Source organism: Equus quagga, chromosome 2 (genome assembly GCF_021613505.1).
Source record: "Equus quagga isolate Etosha38 chromosome 2, UCLA_HA_Equagga_1.0, whole genome shotgun sequence".
Classification (NCBI taxonomy): Eukaryota; Metazoa; Chordata; class Mammalia; order Perissodactyla; family Equidae; genus Equus; species Equus quagga.
The window spans coordinates 52,150,475-52,172,460 of NC_060268.1; the positions used below are offsets into that span (position 1 = coordinate 52,150,475).

The 21,986-nt window shown below is 45.3% G+C and overlaps 1 protein-coding gene across 3 annotated transcripts in view; it reads left to right on the forward strand.

Annotated features, from left to right (window-relative positions):
- The window catches only part of CGNL1 (cingulin like 1), a 152,365-nt gene that overhangs the window by 107,104 nt on the left and 23,275 nt on the right, over positions 1–21,986 (forward strand). For all 3 annotated transcript variants that reach the window (XM_046652003.1, XM_046652004.1, XM_046652002.1), the window contains exons 9-12: positions 13,895–14,101; positions 14,963–15,067; positions 18,956–19,108; positions 20,037–20,207. In XM_046652003.1, the coding sequence (XP_046507959.1) occupies positions 13,895–14,101; positions 14,963–15,067; positions 18,956–19,108; positions 20,037–20,207 (636 nt within the window). The remainder of the gene's footprint in view (positions 1–13,894; positions 14,102–14,962; positions 15,068–18,955; positions 19,109–20,036; positions 20,208–21,986) is intronic.

Genomic DNA, 21,986 nt, shown 5'->3' on the forward strand with positions numbered 1-21,986 from the left:
CACGAGAGCCAGGGGGGAGGTTGGAGGTACCCTGGTGGAGAGGGAAGTAGAAAGGGGCTAGCAGCCGAAGAAGGGATGGGAGCAGGAGTAGGACCTGGCAGTGACACCCTGACCGTCACCATTGATCCCTGCAGTATTGCTCACGGGGGGTCCTAGCAAAGATGCAGTGGATGTCTGTGTGTCGCCAGGTGGTTGAAGCTTTCTTTGGCTTGTGGCCTTGAGTTCAAGCACCAGGTTTCGTCCTTGGCCTCTATGCAGACATGTATTTGTGAGGGATCTGACTATTTTAGTTTCTGGGAGACATTGTCTTGGGAGCCTGGGGGAACTGGTAATCAGGACGACGGCAGGCCAGACTCTTCAGGGGGTGTTGCTTTGGTTTTGGGCCCCACACTTTGAAGGAGTACTTGATACCACGCTCCAGTGGGTGAGGAAGGACCTTTGAAAGTTTAGCCTAAAGGAGAAAAGACAGGATAGGATGGTGTGAGGGAGGTATGAGGGCTTCAGGTGTTTGAAAGGCTGTCATTTGGAGGAAGGACTGTACCCTTCTTGGCTGGTCCCAGTGATGTTGTAGGAATGCAGATATCAGCTCCATGTGAAGGAGACGTTTCCATGGCTGAGTGCTGTCAGAAAACAGAAAGGCCTGTTTTGAGAGGTCGTGTGTTTCCAGCCCCTGGACGCGGAGGTTGGATAACTGCTTATCTGCTAAAGATAAAGCAGGGGTGGAGAGGGATGGGAGAATATTGGAAATTCAGCTTGGGATTTGAACCAGAGAAATTTGGTGTCCCAAATAGCGCTGACATTCTACCATTTTATGAGTAAGATAATGAATGAATGAAAGAAGATCCAGGTCTGTTTTAACTTATCTGGAGAAATGGAAACTTTGGTAGGCCAGAGGGAGGCAATGACCTTTATTAGCCATGTGGGCGCCATATTCTTAATCACAGAGATGGACATGATCTTAGAGGCCATTAGACTGTTGTGCTCGTGACCCTTTCTTTAGGCCATGATTACTTATATTTCAGTTGTGACAGTTTAATTCTCTTGTGGGACTTCAAATTCTTGAAGAATGGCGCTGTGCCCCACTCAACTTGTATACTCATTCAGTGTAGACAGTGGTGAATGCTTAAATCCCTAATTGGATTCCCTTCTCTCGACATGGGATAGCTGTGGAAATGCGGCTCACAGAGATTGTGACTTGCCTCAGGTCAAACAGCTAGTGACACCTGCCCTCCTCCATTCTGCCTCCTGCACTCCTTCCACAGAGGCTGCTCTCAGTGGGCCGGGTGCAGTCGGGATGTCTCGATACCACTGATAGCATTTCATTAAACTATCACCTAAGGACACACATTTCAGGATGCTGTTAGCATTTGACCAGGCGTCTGGTGGCAAATGGCAGATTTTCCTAGATGTGAGGGTGATTGCTCCTCAGAGCCTCGCTGGAATGCTGTAACTGTCAAAGCTGGGGCTGGAAGGGGCCCCCAGGCTCTCTGAATCTTCAGTAGTAGGTCAGCAGGAGCCCTGGTGAGGGACCTCCCCCTACTCCTGCAGAGCTGACTCTGGGGACGGGCCATACTTCTGCGAATAATATTCAAGGGGGCTTCTTAAACTCAGGGGTCACCTAGGCTGGTGTGGCTGTCTTAGGGGGTCAGGTTGGTGTGTGGGTCCCCAAGGTCAGAGTCCCTGGGCAGAGGTAGTGCTTATGGTCCAGTAAATGGCAGCCAGCAACTTGGCTGGGGGTGGGGGAGTAGGCTTCAGATGGGGCCTGGAAGGCAGTCTGGAGCCCAGGGCAGAAGGCGCAGGGAGCCTGGGTCCTCTATGTGCAGGGGGTGCAGCTTCACTGGCTCTTGGCACTCCAGGGCTCACTCAGGGCAGGTTGAATAAACGGCTTAGAGTATGGGGGAAGATCTGGTATTCTCATTTTCTGAGCAGCTGCCACCTGAGCCCCACATGGTGCTTGCTGCTCCCACAGACACTCTCACGCTGAGCCCTCGCAGCTCCCCTGAGAGCAGGCACAGCGTTACTTCGCTATTTTGCAGAGCAGGAAGCAGCTGGTAAGTGACCAAAGCAGGGTGAAGATACTGGTGAGGTTCACTACATCACTGCTTCCAGAGTGCACTCTGCGTGGCTGGCCAGGCGCTGCATAGTTTACGTTCATCACCTTTAGTCCCCGCCACGCCCCTGTGTGGTGGGTGATAGAATTGCCGTTTCAGAGTCCAGGAAATTGCAGCTCAGTGAAGGGCGGTTGACTGGCTCAGCATCACATGGCTAGTAAGTGGCAAAGTCAAGATTTGAACCCAGGTCTGCCTGCCTCTGGAAGCCCAGGCTCTTTCATTGTTGCAGCTCCACTGGCTCTTCAGGATGAAGCTTATGATATACTCAAGGTTTTGTTCTCAGTGGACTAAGGGTGGTGGGCCGAACCTGTGAATAGAGAGTCTTTCCATAATGTGATAGGCTAGCTTATGCTGCAGGAGCAAGAGCTCAGTAGTTTAACTAGAAGCTTATTTCTTGCTCACGTTATGTTTCTCACGTGGGTCATGGTGGTGTGTGGGTGGGGGTTGCTTTGCTCTGGGGCCCCAGGCGTCCATGATCGCAGTGGCAGTGGGAGGGGCGTATGGTGACTCACTAACTGGCTCTTAGAGCTTGTACCTGGATACAAGTGCTACTTGCACTCACGTTTCATTGGCCAAAGCTAGTCATGTGGCCACAGCTGACTTCAAGGGGGCAGGCCAGCAGGAGCGTACACGTGCCTGGAGGTCAGAAGGACTGGAATATTTGGTGAGCGGCGCTAATGACCACTATGGTGGTTTTTGGGGGCCTCTATGGTAGGTGCCTTTTTAAAAAATCCCTTGGCACCCAGCCCTCGAGCAGTCTTGGGGGAGGTCTTTGACTAAACTTGGTTACTCCATGCCTCCCCCTGTGTCTCTCCCAGCTCTTCTGAGAGGGAACATGACATTTTGTTGTCTCTTCATTCAGAAATGGAGGGACTGAGCGAGAGGAGTGTCAGCGGCCACGGCTGGGAAACAATTGGTCCAAGGGGACGGAGGCCAAAAAGTCACCACGCCTCCTTCAAGGCCTCTGTCTAGAAGGAAATCTGTGATTTATGTTCTCTAACTTCTGGGTGGTACATAATAGCTCCTTCCTGGACACTGTTTGCTATTTAAATAGTGACTAGTGTTTTGACACTTGGCACTGTCATCTTTCATTTTTCTTGATCCATGCAGTGAATGGATCCATAACACCACCCCTGTTTTTAAGAAAACCAAACTGTGAGGTAGAGAAATTGTTACTTGGACAAAACCTCAGAGTGGGCAGGTGACCATACCTGGATTAGGACATTCCTATTTCTGGCCCTGCAAGGAGGGGGCCAGAGACCGTGCGTGGGCTTTGCAGGAGTCCGGTCTGCTCAACTCTGTCTCAGAGAACAGCCAACATCTTTGAAGGAGGAAATAAATAAAGGTCACCCTTGTTGTATGTCTTAATCCTGGGGATTGTGGGAAGCACCCTCAAGGCTCGGTGAGAGTGTTGGCCCAACCTCTTGCCCTCCTGACTGTGATGTCTGTCCTGCTTTTCTTTCTCCAGCCCCTGTTAGCATTGTTCCTGCAGCCATGGAGGTAGGGAACAAAGGGAAAAATTGACAATTTTCTGCATGGAAATTTGGTCTAGTTTGGAGGTGCAAAGAGGTGCTAATGGGAATGGTCCATTGGATTGAGAGTTCTTAGTCTAAGCATTTTTATTTAAATTTTTTAAATGGCATGATTTCTACAGTTTAGGGTTGATCCTCTCAGCCTTTATGGAAATAAAGTAGCAGCAAAATGGAAAAGTTGAAGGTTCAGCTTTCACAAATAAGATTTCTGGGAAGGGAACAGTGTAGAACTGTGGACTTGATTAGAACCTGTTGGCTTCCAGATTGAGCCTTTAGTTTATCTTGGAAGGATCCCTGTAGCTGCCCAGTAGGCAGTGCTCTGGAGATCCTGCTTGTTTATCTACTGTCTTCAAAAATCCTGTTCAACCTGTTGGACATGTGTGTGCTGACAGCAAGCTGATTTTAACCACTTGTAAAGCTGTCTGATCTGTCAGCGATGAAGCGAATCTAACTGGGTGTCCAACCCTGCTTTTTCCCTGCCTCCACCCCCCAATATTTCCCTGGTGACCCAGAGCCCTTTACACATGGTATTGTCTGGGTGGAGTCCCTTCCACCAGCCAGCAACTCCTTTAAGGGCTAACTGCACCTGCGGGGATGCTGGGTTCTATAAACAGAACTTTTACTTTTACTTGCTGGTCACAAGGTTAGCTTAGACTTGGCCCTCATGGGGACGGAAATGGTGTCTTATAAATATGATGTAGGATCTTTTGAGCTCCTGGAAACTGGGGAAATTTTTATGAGAATTTTTTAGGGAGTGGTGTTAAAAAAATAAAGGCAAAAGCATAATTAAAAGTCTGTGGCCGAGTGGTTAAGTTCATGCGCTCTGCTTCGGGGGCCCAGGGTTTTGCTGGTTCGAATCCTGGGCGCAGACATGGCACCGCTCATCAGGCCATGCTGAGGCGGCATCCCACATGCCACAATTAGAAGGACCCACAACTAAAAATACACAACTATGTACCGGGGGGCTTTGGGGAGAAAAAGGGGGGGGAAAAAAAGTCTGTAACCCGGAGAGGCCCCTGATAACAGTTGCATATTCGTTTTTTTTCCCCCCTTTAAATCAGGGTGTGTGGACATAGCTAAGGCCCCCTCGTTGGCAAGTGTGGCTCTTCCTTTTCCCTCCTCTGGCTGGCCGTGGGGAATTTTCCCCGAAGCTGCTGACCCACTGGGAAGAACATAGAAGCAGGTAGCGGAGATCACAGGCAGGGAGTCGGAGAGCTGAGTGCAAGTTCTGGTTGTGCGGCTTTTGGTTTCCTTACCTTAATATGTAGCTATCATCAGTGGAGTTCTTCCTGTGTGCCTGAAACATCGCTACACACTTAGCGTGTCTCCCTTCGTTATCAGAACAAGAGGAAAACCGAGGCGTAGAGAGAGGAACAAGCTAGGCTAGTTCAGGTTGGCTGACTCCACGGCCTGAACTCTTTTTTTTTCCTTTTGTTTTTATTGAGATAACATTCATATAACTTAAAATTCACCCTATTTAAGTGTACATTTCAGTGGTTTGTATATATTCACAATGTTGGGCAACCGTCACCACTGTCCAAGTCCACTATATTTCCATCATCCCCAGATGAAGCCCCTTACATCCGAATTCCCCCTTTCTCCCATCTCATGGCAACCGCTAGTATACTTTCTCCATGGATTTTTTTTTTTTTAAGGTTGGCACCTGAGCTAACATCTGTTGGCAATCTTTTTTTTTCCTTCTTCTTCTTCTTTTCCCCAAAGCCCACCAGTACATAGTTATATATTCCAGTTGTAGATCCTTCTGGTTGTGCTATGTGGGACACTGCCTCAGCATGGCCTGATGAGCGGTGCTGTGTCCGCACCCAGAATCCAAACCGGTGGAAACTCTGGGCCGCCGAAGCACTAGCTTAACCACTCAGCCACGGGGCCTGCCCCATCCATGGATTTGCCTATTCTGGACATTTCCTATCAATGGAATGATACCATATGTCAGGGCCTGAGCTAGTGAGCATGTTGCCTCTTGGGAAAATCACTTGGCCTGTTTAGGTGCAGAGTATATTTATCATAGGTATTTTTATCCCCGTCTTGGGTGTCTCTATAGGTTTGTTGTGTGGGTTAAATGAGAGCCTATGTCAAATGCATTCTATAGGTAAGAGTGAGGCATTTTTTTAGCCTAGCTTTTGTCTTAGACCTGTGTCTGAATTACAGGCTGCTCCAGGAGCAAATCTTGCTGGTTTCTGAACTGTTTAAAAGGAAGTGTATACCAATGGTATTTTAACTTGTGTAATCACTAAGTTACTATAGGAAGAACTGGGTAATTAAACGTGATTAAAAGGGAGTATCTTTTAGGTGGTTTTGTAGGCAGGCAAATTACCACCAGGGCAATGAAAAAATAGGATGTAAGCAAGATCTGCATTAAGCATGATATGTTTAAGCTCGGTGAATTATGGCAAATTAATGACACTTTATTCTGCTCAGTGGCAGGAAGTGGCCCGTTTTTAGATTTTGTCTTCAGCTTTCGATGCTGGCAGGGAAACTGGTAAAAATGATCTGAGTTTAGCTGACAGCATTTGAAAATGAAATTTAAGATGATGTTATAGGAGTAAAACCTCTGGAATTCTTAGTTTATTTAATTCCATGATTGCTTAATGCAGCCCTATTTCTTCAAGTTTGTTCTAGAACCCCAGCCTGTTAAAGCTGGTAGGGCCGTTGAAATTAGCTGGACTGACCATTTTGTGTTACAGAGGAGGAAACTGACGGTAGATGGAAATCAAATGACTTGCCTAAAGTCATCATACAGTAAATTATTAGCAGAGTCTGGTCCAGAATCCACATCTTCTAACAAAAAGAAATTGAATATTGACCTCCACTCTTCCTGGCTTTGGCATCAGCTTTTCCTTGAAGATATTTGGGATTTTGGTAATGAGTACCCTCTACTTCTCTGCCAGTTTCTTTGCCACATTTATTCCCATCTCGTTCATGCCCTGCTCCATTGCCAAAAACAAAAAAGCAAACAAAAAGAGCTTATCAAGGAGAAGTCCAACTGTATAACCAACTCGGTTCTGAGCTGTAAATATGTTGGGAAGGAATAGTGTTGGCATTTAAGGAATATAGTGAGAGAATTTTTGGAAATTCTGATGTAGCCCTAAGAATAGGGGTTTAAAAATGTTTTTCAGTGGCTCAACTCCCCTACTTGACCAAATGGTAAGTAGGTGGAGTCAAAAAGGAGGAAGGAAAAACCCATCACTTTCCATTCATACAGGGATTTCAACTTTTTCAAGCTTTTGTGTTTCTTGTCTTTCTTTTTGGATTTTCTGACCCATTCAGAGTGGATATTACCAATTACTCTTACTCTAAGGATGTGAGGGGTCAGGGTTTGCGTAGGTCACAGTGTGAGCTGGCTGCCAAGCCTGCAGTAGACTCAATCCAGGCACTGGAGTCATACGAAGAAGCATGAAGGACTTGAACAGTTGGGGCCTGAGCTGGATCATCTGCAGGATGGCCCTGAGGTCTGAGTAGCCTCTCATCAGCCTAGACCTTACTACTCGAAGTGGCACCCACGGACCAGCATCACTGGTACCACCTGGCAGCTTGTTAGAGATACAGAGTCAGGCCCAGCTCCAGACTCCCTGAGTCAGAATGAGCATTTAATGAGATCCCCAGTTGAGCCCTATGCTTATTAAAATGTGAGAAGCCCTGGCTTATAGGCCTTGGGGCAGTGACATTCACAGATAACTAGGGAAAGATGGAGTGAGGGGCTCGTGACTAAAATACATGCTGTTTCTATTCCTAAATAGTTTGCCTGTTGCTCAGGTGAGGGGGAAGCTGAAGACACAATGCAGAAACTTGGTTCTTTACACATCATTCAGCGTGAGAAAGGGACTCGTTATTTGTAGCTCAGGTCCTGGAAATGAAAGTGGACATTCCCAGCTGTGATGGTGAAAAGGTGGTAACAAACCAGCAGGTACCTGACCTCGGGGACACTTGGGTACCTGTCAGCTGAGATCCCGCAGCCTCCACACACTGGAGTGTGGGGGTGGCCAGTGGGATGGAACCGACAAACCAACATTCCATTCCCTGGACTCGCGGCCCCCACGCCTCAGCTGTTTTCGTTCATTCAGCAAAAAAGGGAGACAGAAAAGAAACAAAAGCCGACTGTGGCAGAGGCCGTGTTAATTAGTAAAACCTGATATGTCTGTGTGTTGGGTCTGTACAAGGGCAAGTGGGGCAGGCCTTGTTCTCTGTGGTTACTTGTTATCCATCAGGAGCAAACCCGTCTGAGGTGTCAGATCTGTTCTCCTACAAGAAAAGCACGTCACCACCTTAGGATCAGGAAGAATACTCAGACATTGCCTTTTGCAGTGCTATTTGGGGGTTTTTGTTTGTCGTGGATAGAAGTTTCCCCTGGCCTCAGGGAACAGTGTGAACATTGCTAAATGTGGATGTTAACTCATGAAAATATGCTAGCTGATAAGCAAGTCATTATTTGTAATGAATGGTGGCACCTGGCAAAGACTGGGATTTTGTTTTTCTTTGTGTCAAATAATTCTATATCCCCATCTTTTAAATCAGTAATTGGAACAAATGGTTAAAAGTCAACTATTATAGAAGTGGTGGAAATTTAGCAATTCAGCACCTTGAAACATGCTGTTTGTCTGTTTTGGAAGAATTTTCTTAGTTCCCATCAGTTTGCCAGACCATCCTCGAATGGGAAATTGGGCTAAATTTTTAATGAATTAGCCAACCAAGAAGAGTGCTTGGCCAAGCTCCAGGGTGGAAGTGGCCCATCTTCCTGGAACACCAAGGCCACAGTATCGTAACATAAAAAGAGACTTGGGGTAGATTGAAAAACGCTGTAGTGTTGAATGCAAAATTTGCATGCATTTTTTATGGAAAAACCCAAGCCTTGAAAGCAGTTTTTTGCAGTCCCTTGGATGTCTCTCATCGCCCCATATTGGACTTCTTTGCCTTAGGATTGCTTGGGTGGAAAATTTGGAGAAGCACTTGTGTAAGTGCAAGTCCTGGGCCATCTGGGCCTTTTCCCCTCTCCCAGCTATATGTGGTGAAAAAGAATGTCTTAACTATGTAAACCAGCGTGGGAGAGTTGGCACTCTGCTCTGTTTGTACAGCTGCTCCCGGGCTCCAGCTCTGCTATCTTTCATGGCCCAGAAGTATCCACAACTGGGCTGGGGAAGGGTTTCTAGAGGCTGGAGGAGGTGAGAACTGGGCTGGGGAGGGGAGTTTTCCTTCAAGTGCCTGTGACCATTGATAGTCAATCTTTTCAAAGAAAATTGTGTTTATTTAAAAAATTTTTAATACCCGGAGAATTTCCGTAGTTCAAAATTCAAAAGGGTTTGCAATGGAATACTTTACTCTGCTTCTTTCCATAGCCCCAGTTCCTTTCCTCACAGCCCGTCATTGTTACCAGTTTCTTGTGTAGCCAAGTAAACACATATTTATCCCCATTACCTTCTTTTTATACAAACAGAAGCATGCCATGTATACTATGCTGTTCCTTGCATTTTCCTCCCTTTCTTGTTCCTTTTTTTTCTAGCTGCACAGGCTATCATTGATCTGATATAATTTATTTAACGAGTGCCCAGTTAATTGGCATTTAGTTGTTTTCAGTCTTTTGCTATTGCAGTGTCACAGTGAATAACCTAGTGGGTATGTCATTTTGCACACCTGTAGGATAAGTGCTAGAAGACGAGTTGCTTTGTCAGATGGGCTGTACATTATAATTTTGATGATACTACCAAATTGCCCTCCAGGAGCGCATTCCAGTTTCTGGCCCACCAGCAGTGGATGAGAGAACCTTTTTCCTTATACCACCCACACTCTGTTACCCAGCCTTTGACCTTGGCTGCCTGACTGGAAGAATTGATCTCAGTGCAATTATAAAGCATGGTCCAATCTTGAAAAACAATAGAACAGAACACATCTGCTTTTGCCTTTGTATTGATGACCTAGTGTGGTGTTTCCAACCTTTTGGAGTGGCAGAGGAATTAAAATTGGTTTTTATTAACCATTTATGGCTACTTGTATGAATGAATAATGGTTAAAATATTAAAAAGCAAATCTGTTAATCCTTTTAAAAATAGATATTACATTGGTGGTGTGATATGGCTAAATGAATCGTTAAAAACCGTGCGCTGTTTGGTTTTATTTGTCATGGAACATCTCTCCAATCTTGTTATGACGTACAGGACTTAAGATCAAAGAACCACAGAAATTTAGTACCGGCAGCTTAAGGGAGGTCAACAGTATTTGTCCCCAGTGATCTCCTCTCTGAGTAGATCTTTACCAACTCTGACCTTGGTGGACTTCTGCTGCCTTTGCCACATTCGTGAGATATAAACGTAAGCATTTGGCAAAGATGATGCACAGATCAAGGTGCAGAGATGGAAGGGCATTTGGAGCTTCTCTCAACCAATTTTCTTCGCTGGGAAGTCATGGAGAAGAACTTGCATGTAGGACTTCCCTTGAACAAAGGGATATGATTTTTATTTTTTTGCATTCCGGGATGCTGCAGGTGAATTAGGTATGGTTTCAGGAAAAGGATATTTGTCCTGTGGGCTTATATAAAGTAATGGACTGGGCGGGGGGGGGGGGGGGGGAGGTTGGGGGGGTGGAGTCAGGGGAGGGGTTCTGAAACGGTTTGCCAACAGAGGCTTAAGTTAAATTTATCTGTAAACATAATGTGGTCGCCACGCTATGAAGACAGAGAGAAAAACATATTATCACTTTACAAATAGTCAAACCAGGAGTGAGTGTCTCAACACATGCGGGCTCCCCTAGAGTCACACAGAGCCTGTGAAACGGAAGCTGGGCTTGCAGCCGACCCCTGGCAGCCGTAGACTGAGGGATGGACTTGCTCGAGCTGTTTTCGCAGCACGTAATCCCTCAGGACTCAGAAAGTGCCCCACAACTTTCAGACAGACAAAGTACCAAGTCCTAAAAGTCAGAACACCGCCAAGGTCCTTTTCCAGCACGTCAGGGTGCCAGGGAGGCCCAGTCCAGGTTCAACCAGATCTGGTTTTCAGTGTCCTTGCTCTTCCTGAGATTTCTGAGTGAATGAAAGAGCACTGACCACGCATGTGAGGGTTCTTCGCTTCACCAGAAGTTTAGGCAGATGACTCTAGTCTCCTCTTCCTCCCACCATCAGACCTCAGACTGACGGGGGAAATATATGCCCTGGCCCCTCCATCCCGACTCCGCTCCCCTCGTCTCTTAAATTAGCTGTGTTGAGATGTAATTCACATAACGTGCAATTCAGCTATTTAAACTGCACAATCCAGTGGTCTTTAGTATGTTCAAAGAGTTGTGCGACCATCATTACAGTCAATTTTAGAGCATTTTCATCACCCCCAAAAGAAACCCTTCCCCTTGAGCTCTCATCTCCCAATCTTCCCATTCTGCTCGGTTCCAGGCAACCACTTTTCTACTTTCTGTCTCTATAGATTTCCTTATTCTGGACATTTCTTATAAATGTAGCTATGTGGCCTTTTGTGTCTGGCTTATTTCACTTAGCATAATGTTTTCAAGGTTTATCCATGTTGTAGTATATGTCAGGACTTCATTCGTTTTTTAGGGCCAAATAATATTCCATTGTTTGGATATACCACATTTTGTTTACTCATTCATCAGTTGATGGACGTTTGGGTTGTTTCCACTTTTTGGCTACTATGAATAATGCTGCTGTGAACATTCGTGCACAAGTTGTTGTGTGAACATATGTTTTTATTTCTCTTAGATCTATATTTAGGCGTGGAATTGTTGGATCATATGACAACTCTGTTTAACATTTTGAAGAACTGCCAAACTGTTTTCCAAAGTGGCTGCACCATTTTACGTTCCCGCCAGCAATGTGTGAGGGTTCCAATTTCTCTTCATCCTCCCCAACACTTGCTATTCTCTGTCTTTTTAATTATGGCTCTCCTGCTGAGTGTGAAGTGGCATGTCATTATGGTTTTGATTTGTATTTCTCTCATAACTAATGATGCTGAGCATCTTTTCATGTGCTTCTTGGACTTTTTAATATCTTTTTTGGAAAGATGTCTGCTCAGATCCTTTGCCCATTTTTTAATTGGGTGATTTATATTATTGACTGGAAGAATTCTTTAAATATTCTGGATGTGAGTCCTTTATCAGCTATATAATTTGTAAATATTTTCTCTCATTCTGTGGATTGTCTTTTCACTTTCTTGATGGTATTGTTTTCAGCACAAAAATTGTAAATTTTATTTATTGATTTAAGATTTTATTTTTCTTTCTTCTCCCCAAAACCCTCCAGTACATAGTCATATATTTTAGTTATGGGTCCTTCTAGTTGTGGCATGTGGGACACCACCTCAGCATGGCTTGGTGAGCGGTGCTAGGTCTGTGCCCAGGATTCAAACCAGCGAAACCCTGGGCCGCTGAAGCAGGGTGTGTGAACTTAACCACTTGGCCACGGGGCTGCCCCCAAAATTGTAAATTTTGATGAAGTCTAATTTATCTATTTTTTCTTTTGTGACTTGTGCTTTTGGTGTTGTACCTAAAAAGCCTTTGCCTAACTCAAGGTCGCAAGTATTTACTCCCATGTTTTCTTTTAAAAGTGTTATTTTAGATCTTACGTTTAGGCGTATGATCCATTTCGAGTTAATATTTGTGTATGTTGTAAGCAAGGGGTCTGACTTCATTCTTCAGCATGTGGAGATCCAGTTATCCCAGCACCATTTGTTGAATTATCTTGGCCCCCTTGTTGAAAATCAATCAGCTGTAAATGTTGGGTTTATTTTTGGGACCCCAGTTTTATTCCATTGAACTCTATGTGTATCCTTCTGCCAGTCCCATACTCTCTTGATAACTCTAGCTTTGTAATCCCTGTCTTTTATTGGGAGAGTTAGGGCAGGAATGGACAATCTAGACTTTTCTCCTTCTTTCCCTCTGAGCAGTTATTGGATTCTTTAGATCCCTTCACAAACTTTCAACCACCTTTATTCCTCCTCTGTTCATCTTGCTGGTTTCTGTAGAAGATGGTGTCCAAGTAGTCCTGAGAAGTCCCAGCTGCCGGGCTCTGTAGTTTTCTCCTAGCAATGCCAGCTAACCTCTTTCCGACTCAGTAGCCTGGCTCTGGCGGGCTTTCCTAGATATATAGAATTAAACATTTAGGCTGTGAAAAGATGCTCTGGTTTCTGAAACTCTCTAATTGGTTAAGTTTAGGATAATACAGCGTCCTGTACTGTTAAGAGATTTAAAGATCTTTCTGGAAGGCTATGCAAGCAAGCAAGCAATTCCAGCAGATAGCTCTCCCAAGTGAGCCATAACACAGCCTTTGAAGCCAAATCTGCTCTCTTTGGGCCTTCCTTTCCTTGCAGACATCTGCATTGCTGTCTCGTGAGCATTAGATTTGCTGATTTTGGCGTCTTTGTAGTAGTGGAGAAATGGAAGGCAGGTGAGAGATCTGCCAGGAGAAGTGGAATTCTGAACAAAGCCACTTATCATTTCAAGTCCTTAAGCCAAAAAATAAAAAGCCCATGTGACAGCTGGAATTAACAATAACCATCCTGTAATTGGTGCCATTCTTTTCTGTCATGAATTGTGTGCAGCACAAGCTCATTTTCAGATGATCGTGCTTAGAGCTTGCTCTATGATCTATGTCATAATTTAAGCAACTTTTAATTTCCGTCTTGTATTGGACATTAACAGAAGCTATAAACAGAAACTGTCCTTCATCGAGAGCTTCTGTTAAGGAGCCCTGCATGTGGTGAGGGGTCAGGGAACTTTTCTCACCGGGAGTCAGTGGTTACAAGAGCACCTGCTGGATTCGGTCTGCCTGAACTCAGCTCCTGCTAAGTGAACTTGGACAGTTACCCAAGTCTCAATTTCTTTGTCTTTAAAATGGTGATAAGAATAGTACCCACCTCCTTGGGTTGTTAAAAGGTTAAAATCCCATGTCAAGGACAACACAGGCAAGGGTTGTCTAACTTTTTCTGTGAAGAGCCAGATAGTGAATATTTCAGGCTTTGGGACACTGTAGACTTTGTGGTCTTGGCCACAACTCCTCACTCTGCTCCTGTAGCAGGAATGTGGCCATGTACAGTGTGCACACGAATGAGTATGGTCGTGTTCCAGTAACACTTTCTTTTTAATAACAGGAGGTTTCCTGGACTTGGCCTGCAGGCTGTAGCATGCTTAGCATGTTGCCTGGCATGTAGTGGGTTTTGAATAAGTGTCAGCCATCCTCGAAGCTTGGGGAATGCCCCTTGACACTGCTTACCGTGTTCACCCGCTCCATGTTTTTACCAGAATGTTGAGGTCCTGGCCAGTCGGAGCAACAGTTCAGAGCAAACCCAGGTGGAGGCGAAAGTGCGCATGAAGGCGCTACAGGAGGAGAACGAGAGGCTGCGGAAAAGCCTCGGAGAGCTGGAGTGCAGCGTGGCTCGGCTGCAGAGGCAGATTGCTGACGCAAAAGGCGACGAAGCCAAAGCGAAGGAATTGCTCAAGAAGTGTGAGGTGAGGCTCTCGGGGCCCCTGCCTGGGTTTGGCAGCGGCTGATTCTTCTTTCCTGAGTGGTTTCAGAAGTGGGAAGGGATTTATTACCATAAGCTAGTAGGAAAGATCAAGGCGATAGTGAATATATCCTCTCTGCAAACCATTTCTTTTGTTCCTGCAAGTGGTGTGAATGGGAGATGAACTTCTAAAGAGGCCTGAGAACAGGGCTCGTGAAGTCAGGGTGGGAGACATATGTACAGACACAGGGGTCCCCCTCACCCAGACATCACGCATGCTTCACCTCTTGACACTTAGCAGAGCCCTCCAAACACCCAAAGGGGCTATCTGAACCCTGCCATCAGACTGATTTTCATTCGTGACTGTTTATTCTTTAACACATAGTTGGTGGTTTTTGAAGTCACACAAGTTTAACAAACCAATTATCTGGTTTGCCAGATCTCTAAAAGTGGGAGGCTGTTAGCGAGAAACATACCGATGGCAGTGAGAAAAGGCAGCTGATAGTGAAAGAGAGGACAAGTGAAATGTCAAGGGAGATGTATTCCAACAGAGCTCCCCAAACCATCCATCAGAATCCCCTGGAGGGCTTCTCCAAGACTTGTGTGCCTGAATGCCTTCAGTACCTTCTGCTTCTGAAGCTCCAGGGCTGAGGCTGGATACCTGTCTTTTCAAAAAATCATCCCAGATGGTTCGGATGTTCACTCCTGCCTAAGTATGGAACCACAGACAGGCACACACATCCAAGAACACAGTTGTTGTGTGCCACCTTGGGCCCATGAAAAGCACATGCCTTCCCTGCCACCGAGTCAGCTTCATAGGCACAACATGCCTCTCACTGCATACTGACCCTGTGTTTCATTGTAGGCAGAAATGCAGCAATTAGAGGAAGCCCTTGTGCATGCAAGAAAGGAAGAAAAAGAAGCCATGTCAGCCAGAAGGACCCTGGAGAGTGAGCTGGAAGACGCTCAGGTAAACGCTGAGGGCTATTGTCTTTATCCCTCCCAAAGGAAGTCCAGAGAAGCAAAATCAGAGGGACGTGTATGGATTGTCATTGGTCCTCTCCTACCAGGTAGCTCCTTTCATGATAATAACCACCCTGGACTTCAAACTATCCATCTAGACCAGTGGTTCTTAACTGGGTGACATTGGGCAATGTCTGGTGACATTTTTGGTTGTCACAACTTGGGGAGATGCTACTGGCATCTAGTGGGTAGAGGCCAGGGATGCTGCTGAACATTCTACAAAGCACAGGACAGCCCCCACAACAAAGAATTATCTGGCTCCAAATGTCAGTAGTGCCAAGGTTGAAAAGTCCTGATCTAGACATTGAAGAGCTTGACAACTTTCCAAGGATAAAATACAAATTGTGCGAGAAGGCTGCCGGGATTGGTCCCCAAGGTGGTGAGGAGTCGGCTGTCTGGCAGAAGCCAATTTCCTTTCTCCTCTGGGCAAATGTGCTCCATGGATGCAGTTCTTCAAGAGACAGCTATTAGAAGGAGCAGGAGGAAGTTGTTTCTGTGAAACTAGATAGCTATCTCTATTGGAAGTCAGTAGATTCTTAGAAAATTAGATTTTCCCGTTTGAAGGTTAAAAAGATTGTTTGAAGTACAGTCTAAAAAAAAAGCACACCTGCCCTGAAGTTCTAAATTGACTTTGCACAGTGACCTCAGTGTGATCCAGGTACGTCCTTCGTTCTACCTGCTCTCAAGTTTTAAAGAACCAGCACCAAACCTCCCTCAGGCAAGATTCTGAGGAGGTAAAAGCCTGTGTTTTTGAGCATTTGTCCAAGAGGAAGGTTGTTCAAGTTTTCCATTAGGACTCCTTTGTTGGTGGGAGGAGGTGGGAGAGGGGCACGTGAAAAGTGGTAAGAACTGAGAAGCAGTCGGGTCAGATTTGTAAAGGCCTAATGCAGCTTTCCTTTCAGCGGACAGCTTCATCTCCTCGGAGAGGAGAGGGGAGGGGAGGAGACTGTGGGTACTAGGATTCACTCAGGTCGGCCGTAACTCGGGGGCTCTTACCCCAAATCAGTGGTATAGCCTTCTCCCAGCTTTGCAGAGGGACCTCATTTTTGCATACAGGAAAGCCCTGTTTTTTTCCTGAGTTCAGTGTCTGAGTGTCCTTGCTTTGGATTTCTTTCTTTTTTCTTCCTTTAAATCTAGATCTTGGTTACAAACTCTTGTTCGGTTGATTTTATGTGGGTGGCAGTTTCACTGTGCTCCTCTTTAAGGCTTATGATGGCTACAGCCCAGCCACCATAGTGCAGGGTTTAAATCTGTGAGCTAGTTGAGGGCAGAAGGGGAGGAAAAACGTTTGTGCTCTAGTGAGACAAAGATCTGCACCCTTCTGTGATGTCCACACAGAGAGCTGGGGGCAGCTATTACAGTCGCTCAGTCTTTCTTGTTCTCTGATGAAACCAGAAAGTTTCACACATGAGGAAGTAGTTCACCAGCTGTGAATCTGTAGTTCATAGTTAATTCAGTGGAGAGAATAGATGATTTCCCCAAGGCCACAAGGTCTTAATGTAATCCCCACCCACCCCACCTCTGGATCTCTAGCCTTGTCTTGGAAATTATCCCTGGTGTGTTACTTTTGTTGAGGCCTGTTTTCCCAGTGGTGTTGAGATGGTGAGACCACGTCCTATGGCGTATGGCCGTGTTAACCACTGGCGACACAATCCGACAAGACTGTGTTGGCCCCACAGTCTCACTCTCTTTATCTGAATTATCTGGTCTCAGAAGTGTGCCATGAAAAATGCACCATCACTCTAAAATACCTTGTTTTCTCTAAAATCGGGAACCAGGCGCTCAGCTCCTTTAGTTCGATACTTCTTTGTGCATGCCTCTCTTCCCCAAGCTGGCCACCCGAAGGGAGCTTAATTAACCCTTGGGGGAAGACGAAAGAGTAACTGGTATTTTTTTCACACAAGCATTTTGCATTTCAAAAGCTTTGTGCCTTTAGCTATCTGTTGCATCGTCATGTACGATCAATATATTTCTTTACATAGTAGCTGAAGGCCATGTGAACTTATGTTGGATTTATCATGACTCAGTCAAAAAGTGGCAGAGGGTCCTAAAGATGCAATTCTTGGTGTGCTCACCCCCTACCACTTGGTTTAGAATTGTGCTGCTATGTAGAAATGCACAAACCACTTGGAGGTTGAATGGAGCCAGAGCTGGCCTGGAGCCCCTGGAATTGGGATCCAGAAGGAGGAAGAAGAGAAGCTGAGGGGACCTGTAGGGGCAGGGATTGAGTTGGATCCTGAAGGATCTGTGGATGGCCCTCTGCATCTGTATTGTTGTTTTTGAAGAATTTACATTTTTGAGATACATGTTCCTGAGAGTTTTCTCCCACACAACGGGAACCATACCTTGCTGACCTTGCCCTGTGTGCTCCCCTTCACCCCCAACACCACTAAATCAACCACAAACACAAATCCCAGGGGATGCCCCTGTCTCTGGTGTGTGCCCAGCTGGGCTGTGGTGGGACATGCTCCTGCTAATTGCCCCCATGCTGAACTTCTGATTAGCTTCCTTTTGCCAACTTCTTTTTCCCAACTGCTTTTGTTGACCTTGGTTCCCTGCAGCAGTTAACTTCAGCAGACTGGCTGTGTTGGCTGGTTCCAAACTGAGGGGCCTGGAAGGCCTCTGTAGTGGCTTTTGGCCCCAGGTCATGTGCTTGGCCGAGCAGAGTGGTTCCATGCTCTGCAAACCAGGAGTGCCCAGAGTGATTTGCAAGAGTTTTCAAGATGTCCAGGTTACTGCATGTGACAGCAGCTTATAAACTATTAAGCATGGTACAAATAAAAACCCTTGTTCTCATGTGGCCTCTGCAGGGACACAAGACTGGTAGGCCCTAAGCAGTACCCGTACTAACCCACATTCAGCCCGCAGCCCCTGGTAACATTTTCTAGATGATCCAGCCTGTGTCTGCATTATGCTGCTCCATTCTGAACTGTGCCACTTCTTGATAGACTTACCTCAGTGGCCCTAACACTTAGCCATTTAAGAATCCACCATAATCTTCCTAAGATATTTTAGGCTTGTGTTTTAGAATTGCATGTTGTTTACATAAAAGACGTCTATCAATGTGATGTTGTGAGATGAGAGCTTCAGGGGAACTCAGGGAAGATCGTGCACCCAAAATAGTTATATTTTATAGCACGTACTAGTATTCGGTGCCGATACACTAAATACCCACCCATAGGCACTTTTTTTAACTGGTGTCTCTTCCACTTAACACCTTCTACTCATTAAGTTCCTCAGACTGTGGATTGCCAGATTCTCTTCTTCCTATGTATGAGTGCAGCCTGTGGATTCTGTTGATTACAACTCCCTCTGCCCAAGTGGACTTTTGGCCTGTGGAATGATGTTCTCTTTCCTTACAGATTCATTTTTAGGTATTCCAACTGTAAGACTCACCTGCATAGCAGAGCAAATTCTAGAATATTAGGTATAATGCTATATATCATAGGATGTAAATTGCTGTGTAAGTTTAGGTTGGTCTAATGTATAACTTTACCTCAGTTTTCAAGCACGAACACTCAGGTTCTCAGACACTATCTCAAATTGCCACCCCAGCAGCCTTGGCCATTTTCTGTATTTCTGTAACATGTCCTTCGTCTGCCCCTTCGTTCCTGGTTATGTGTTTGGTTAAGTCAGTTTTGCTTTCTGGTCTCTGAATTTCAGAACCAGCAGTGTCCTTGTGTCTCTGTGATGGCTTTATTTTGATCTTTTTCTTTATCACTGATATGACAGGTCTGATTGCTTTGTGGTGTGGCTGCGAAATTCCCTTTGCCACCTGTTCCTGTGGCTGACCTGGTAGGTAATGACAGCACTGTCCTTTCCCTGCCATCTGCAGAGAAATCTGAGTCGGGCCACCCAGGAGCAGAAGCAGTTGTCTGAGAAGCTAAAAGATGAGAGCGAGCAGAAGGAGCAGTTAAGGAGACTGAAGAATGAGATGGAGAATGAGCGATGGCACCTTGACAAGACCATTGAGAAACTGCAGAAGGAGGTAAGGGAGCAGGAGGAGGGAGAGAGAGGAGTCGAAGCGGGGGGAACAGGGTGGAACCGTTGGGTTGGGACCCTCGCTGAGGGCCTGATGGGAGCTAAGGAAACCGGCAGTTAACGTCCAAGCACAGATGTGTCAGGGGTTTGCAGATCTCCTGAAGCAGCTCTTTGACTTGTTGAGAATCCCAGATACAGAGAAACTGGTCCAGGAAAAGTCAATGCCAGGACCCCCTCAATTCTGGACCCAGCTCCTCTCAACATTACCCAGAGAAGGCTGGCACGTAAGTTCAGATTTAACAGATGTTACCTGAATCAGAAGCTCTGCATCTGTCCATAATCTCTGCGTTTGCACCTATCTTACTTGTCCAGGAGTGTGAAAGACAGTTTCAGAGTCCCGTAGTTACTGTTCCTCTGCTCATCTCTGCCCTAAAATATCCAGAAGGGGGAAGGTACAACACTGATGGGCTCCCTGTATTCTAGAGCTGACACGAGTGCCTGACGTTTTCTGACAGCTGCTATATACCAGTCACTTTACTAGCTATTTTCTATCTAACTAGAATTCTGTCTATATCTATGTATTGTTTTCAAGGTAGATATTATGATTTCAGTATTTCTAACAAAGACACCACCGAGGGCTAGAGAGGTTAAGTACGTGCTTCAGTCATATAGCTGGTATGTGTCAGGGCAATTATGTGACCCTGGACTATGAACCTAGCTCTAAAGGATGTGCTTGTTTGCTCCTCCATGTTGCTTCCAGGTTAGAGGTGACTAAACTTGGATAAGCCATGACCAGGTGCTTTGCAGAGCTTCTGGGGAGGCTGTAGAAGAAAGAAGAGGAGATGTGTTCTGTGTTTAGGTGGGACCCAAATCTAGCTCCCTGGGCCCAGATGGAGCATCACAGGGTGGGCTCACACCTGCATCACTTCTTCCAGATGGCTGACATTGTCGAGGTGTCCCGCACGTCAACACTGGAGCTCCAGAACCAGCTGGATGAGTACAAGGAGAAAAATCGCAGGGAGCTTGCAGAAATGCAAAGGCAATTGAAGGAGAAAACCTTAGAGGCAGAAAAGTCACGTCTGACTGCCATGAAAATGCAAGATGAGGTAATGCCTGGCTGATCCGTTCCCCGTTTACCCCTTATTCACAGTGCCCTTCCAGACTGCTTTGAAACTCTTCTGTGAGGGACTTGGGGTAGATTCTTAAGACAGCATTTGTGCTTGAATCTTCAATCTTAATCCTCAGGATGGTTACCTGGGGCAAACGGCATTCTAAGACACAAAGAACCCAGGGACTCTGAGATGAAACTGATGTAACTTTAACTTGACCATTTTCTTGATTCATCCAAAATTCTCTGCCTAAAAAGTTTAACTGCCTTTTATGGAGTGCCAATGACATGCCCAGCTGTGTTCAAATGATTTATATGTATTGATGTTTAAATTTAATCCTAGAACAGGGATTAAAAAAAAACTTATTTTTTTCCCATTCATTTTGAAAATATAGACATTTATTGGAGGGGGCATGGTAGACAACAGTTTCAGAGTAACAATAATGGAGACAAAAAAAATCTTCGGGAATTTATGAGTCCTGAAGTTATTAAAACATATTCTTGGTTTTATGTTTAAGAATAATAGAGCAAAGTAACCCAAATGTTAGCTCCCTTCAGTTTGACTTCTAAAGAACCGAGAAAAATAAAAGGAATGGTTTTGATTATTTTAATGGCAAGCTGATGGCTGTAAAATGCAAGTACAGTGTATGCTGATTTCTAGCAATGCCTCTTGCCAGCTGGATGACCTTGAGCAAGTTACCCTAATTTTCTGAGCATCTGTTTTTACCTCTTTAATATACAAAATAATAATGATTTAATAATTAGATGAGATAACAAGCGAGACCGTATAGCAGAGGATCTGTAGATCCTGGACAGTAATGTTGGTTTTTCTTAATTCTGTGGCTTACTTTTTTTCATAAGCAGTGCCAAGAGCACTGAGATTCCACAGGAAAACAAGTTTTTCTTTAAAAACAAACTTTTAATATCTTTGATGATCAAAGAAAAGTCGCCCATGAGTCAGTGCTGAAACTATGGAGAAGAACAATGGATATTTATTGCAGGCTTCTGGGACACTCCTGAAGGGACCCTGATAACAGCTCCCCCTTGGTTCAGGTCATATGATACAGGACTCCAAGTAAGAACTGAAATTAGTCTGTTGACATTACAGTTCTCTTTGACAATAAAAGAAAAATCGTTTTCACTTCTTCAGCAAGTGGGCGAGGGGATTCAGATATTTGCTAGAACATCAACAAACATGTGTTCTGCTGTTTTGATTTCAGGAATCCCAGTGTCACAGAGCTTCCCATTACTTTTTATATAATAGTTATTCTGCTAGAATCTTCGGATTGGAAAGGAACCTTGAGATCCTCTAGTTAGGTAAAGAAACTAAGATGCAAAGAGATTAGTTAAGGACAGATGGAGACCAGTGTTGTTTATTAAAGAGCAGTAATTCAAAAAAGGATTTCTTACCATGAAAAAGATGGCCCTGCCTCGATTTTCTCCGTGGCCTAGCCCTGAGAGACACTGTGTCCACCTGAAGGGCAGAAATGGACACCTCATCATTCTAAAAGGAAGCTACGGTCAGGTACCACCCTCAATCAAGTTGCTGAGGTCGTGGAGTTGTTTAAAACAAAAGTGAATGAACAAGCCACGGTCACTCTGGATCTTTGAAAAACTCTGTTCACTGGCCCCCACCCTGTGTTTTGGTTGAGCTGAGTTACATTCTCAGTAAAAAAGCTGCAGGGGTCTGTTCTAAGTACTGTAGTCCTCGCCTTCTTTGCTTTGAGAGAAATGGATGTTTTACCTATTTTCCCTTTGAGTATAGAGCTAGAAAAGT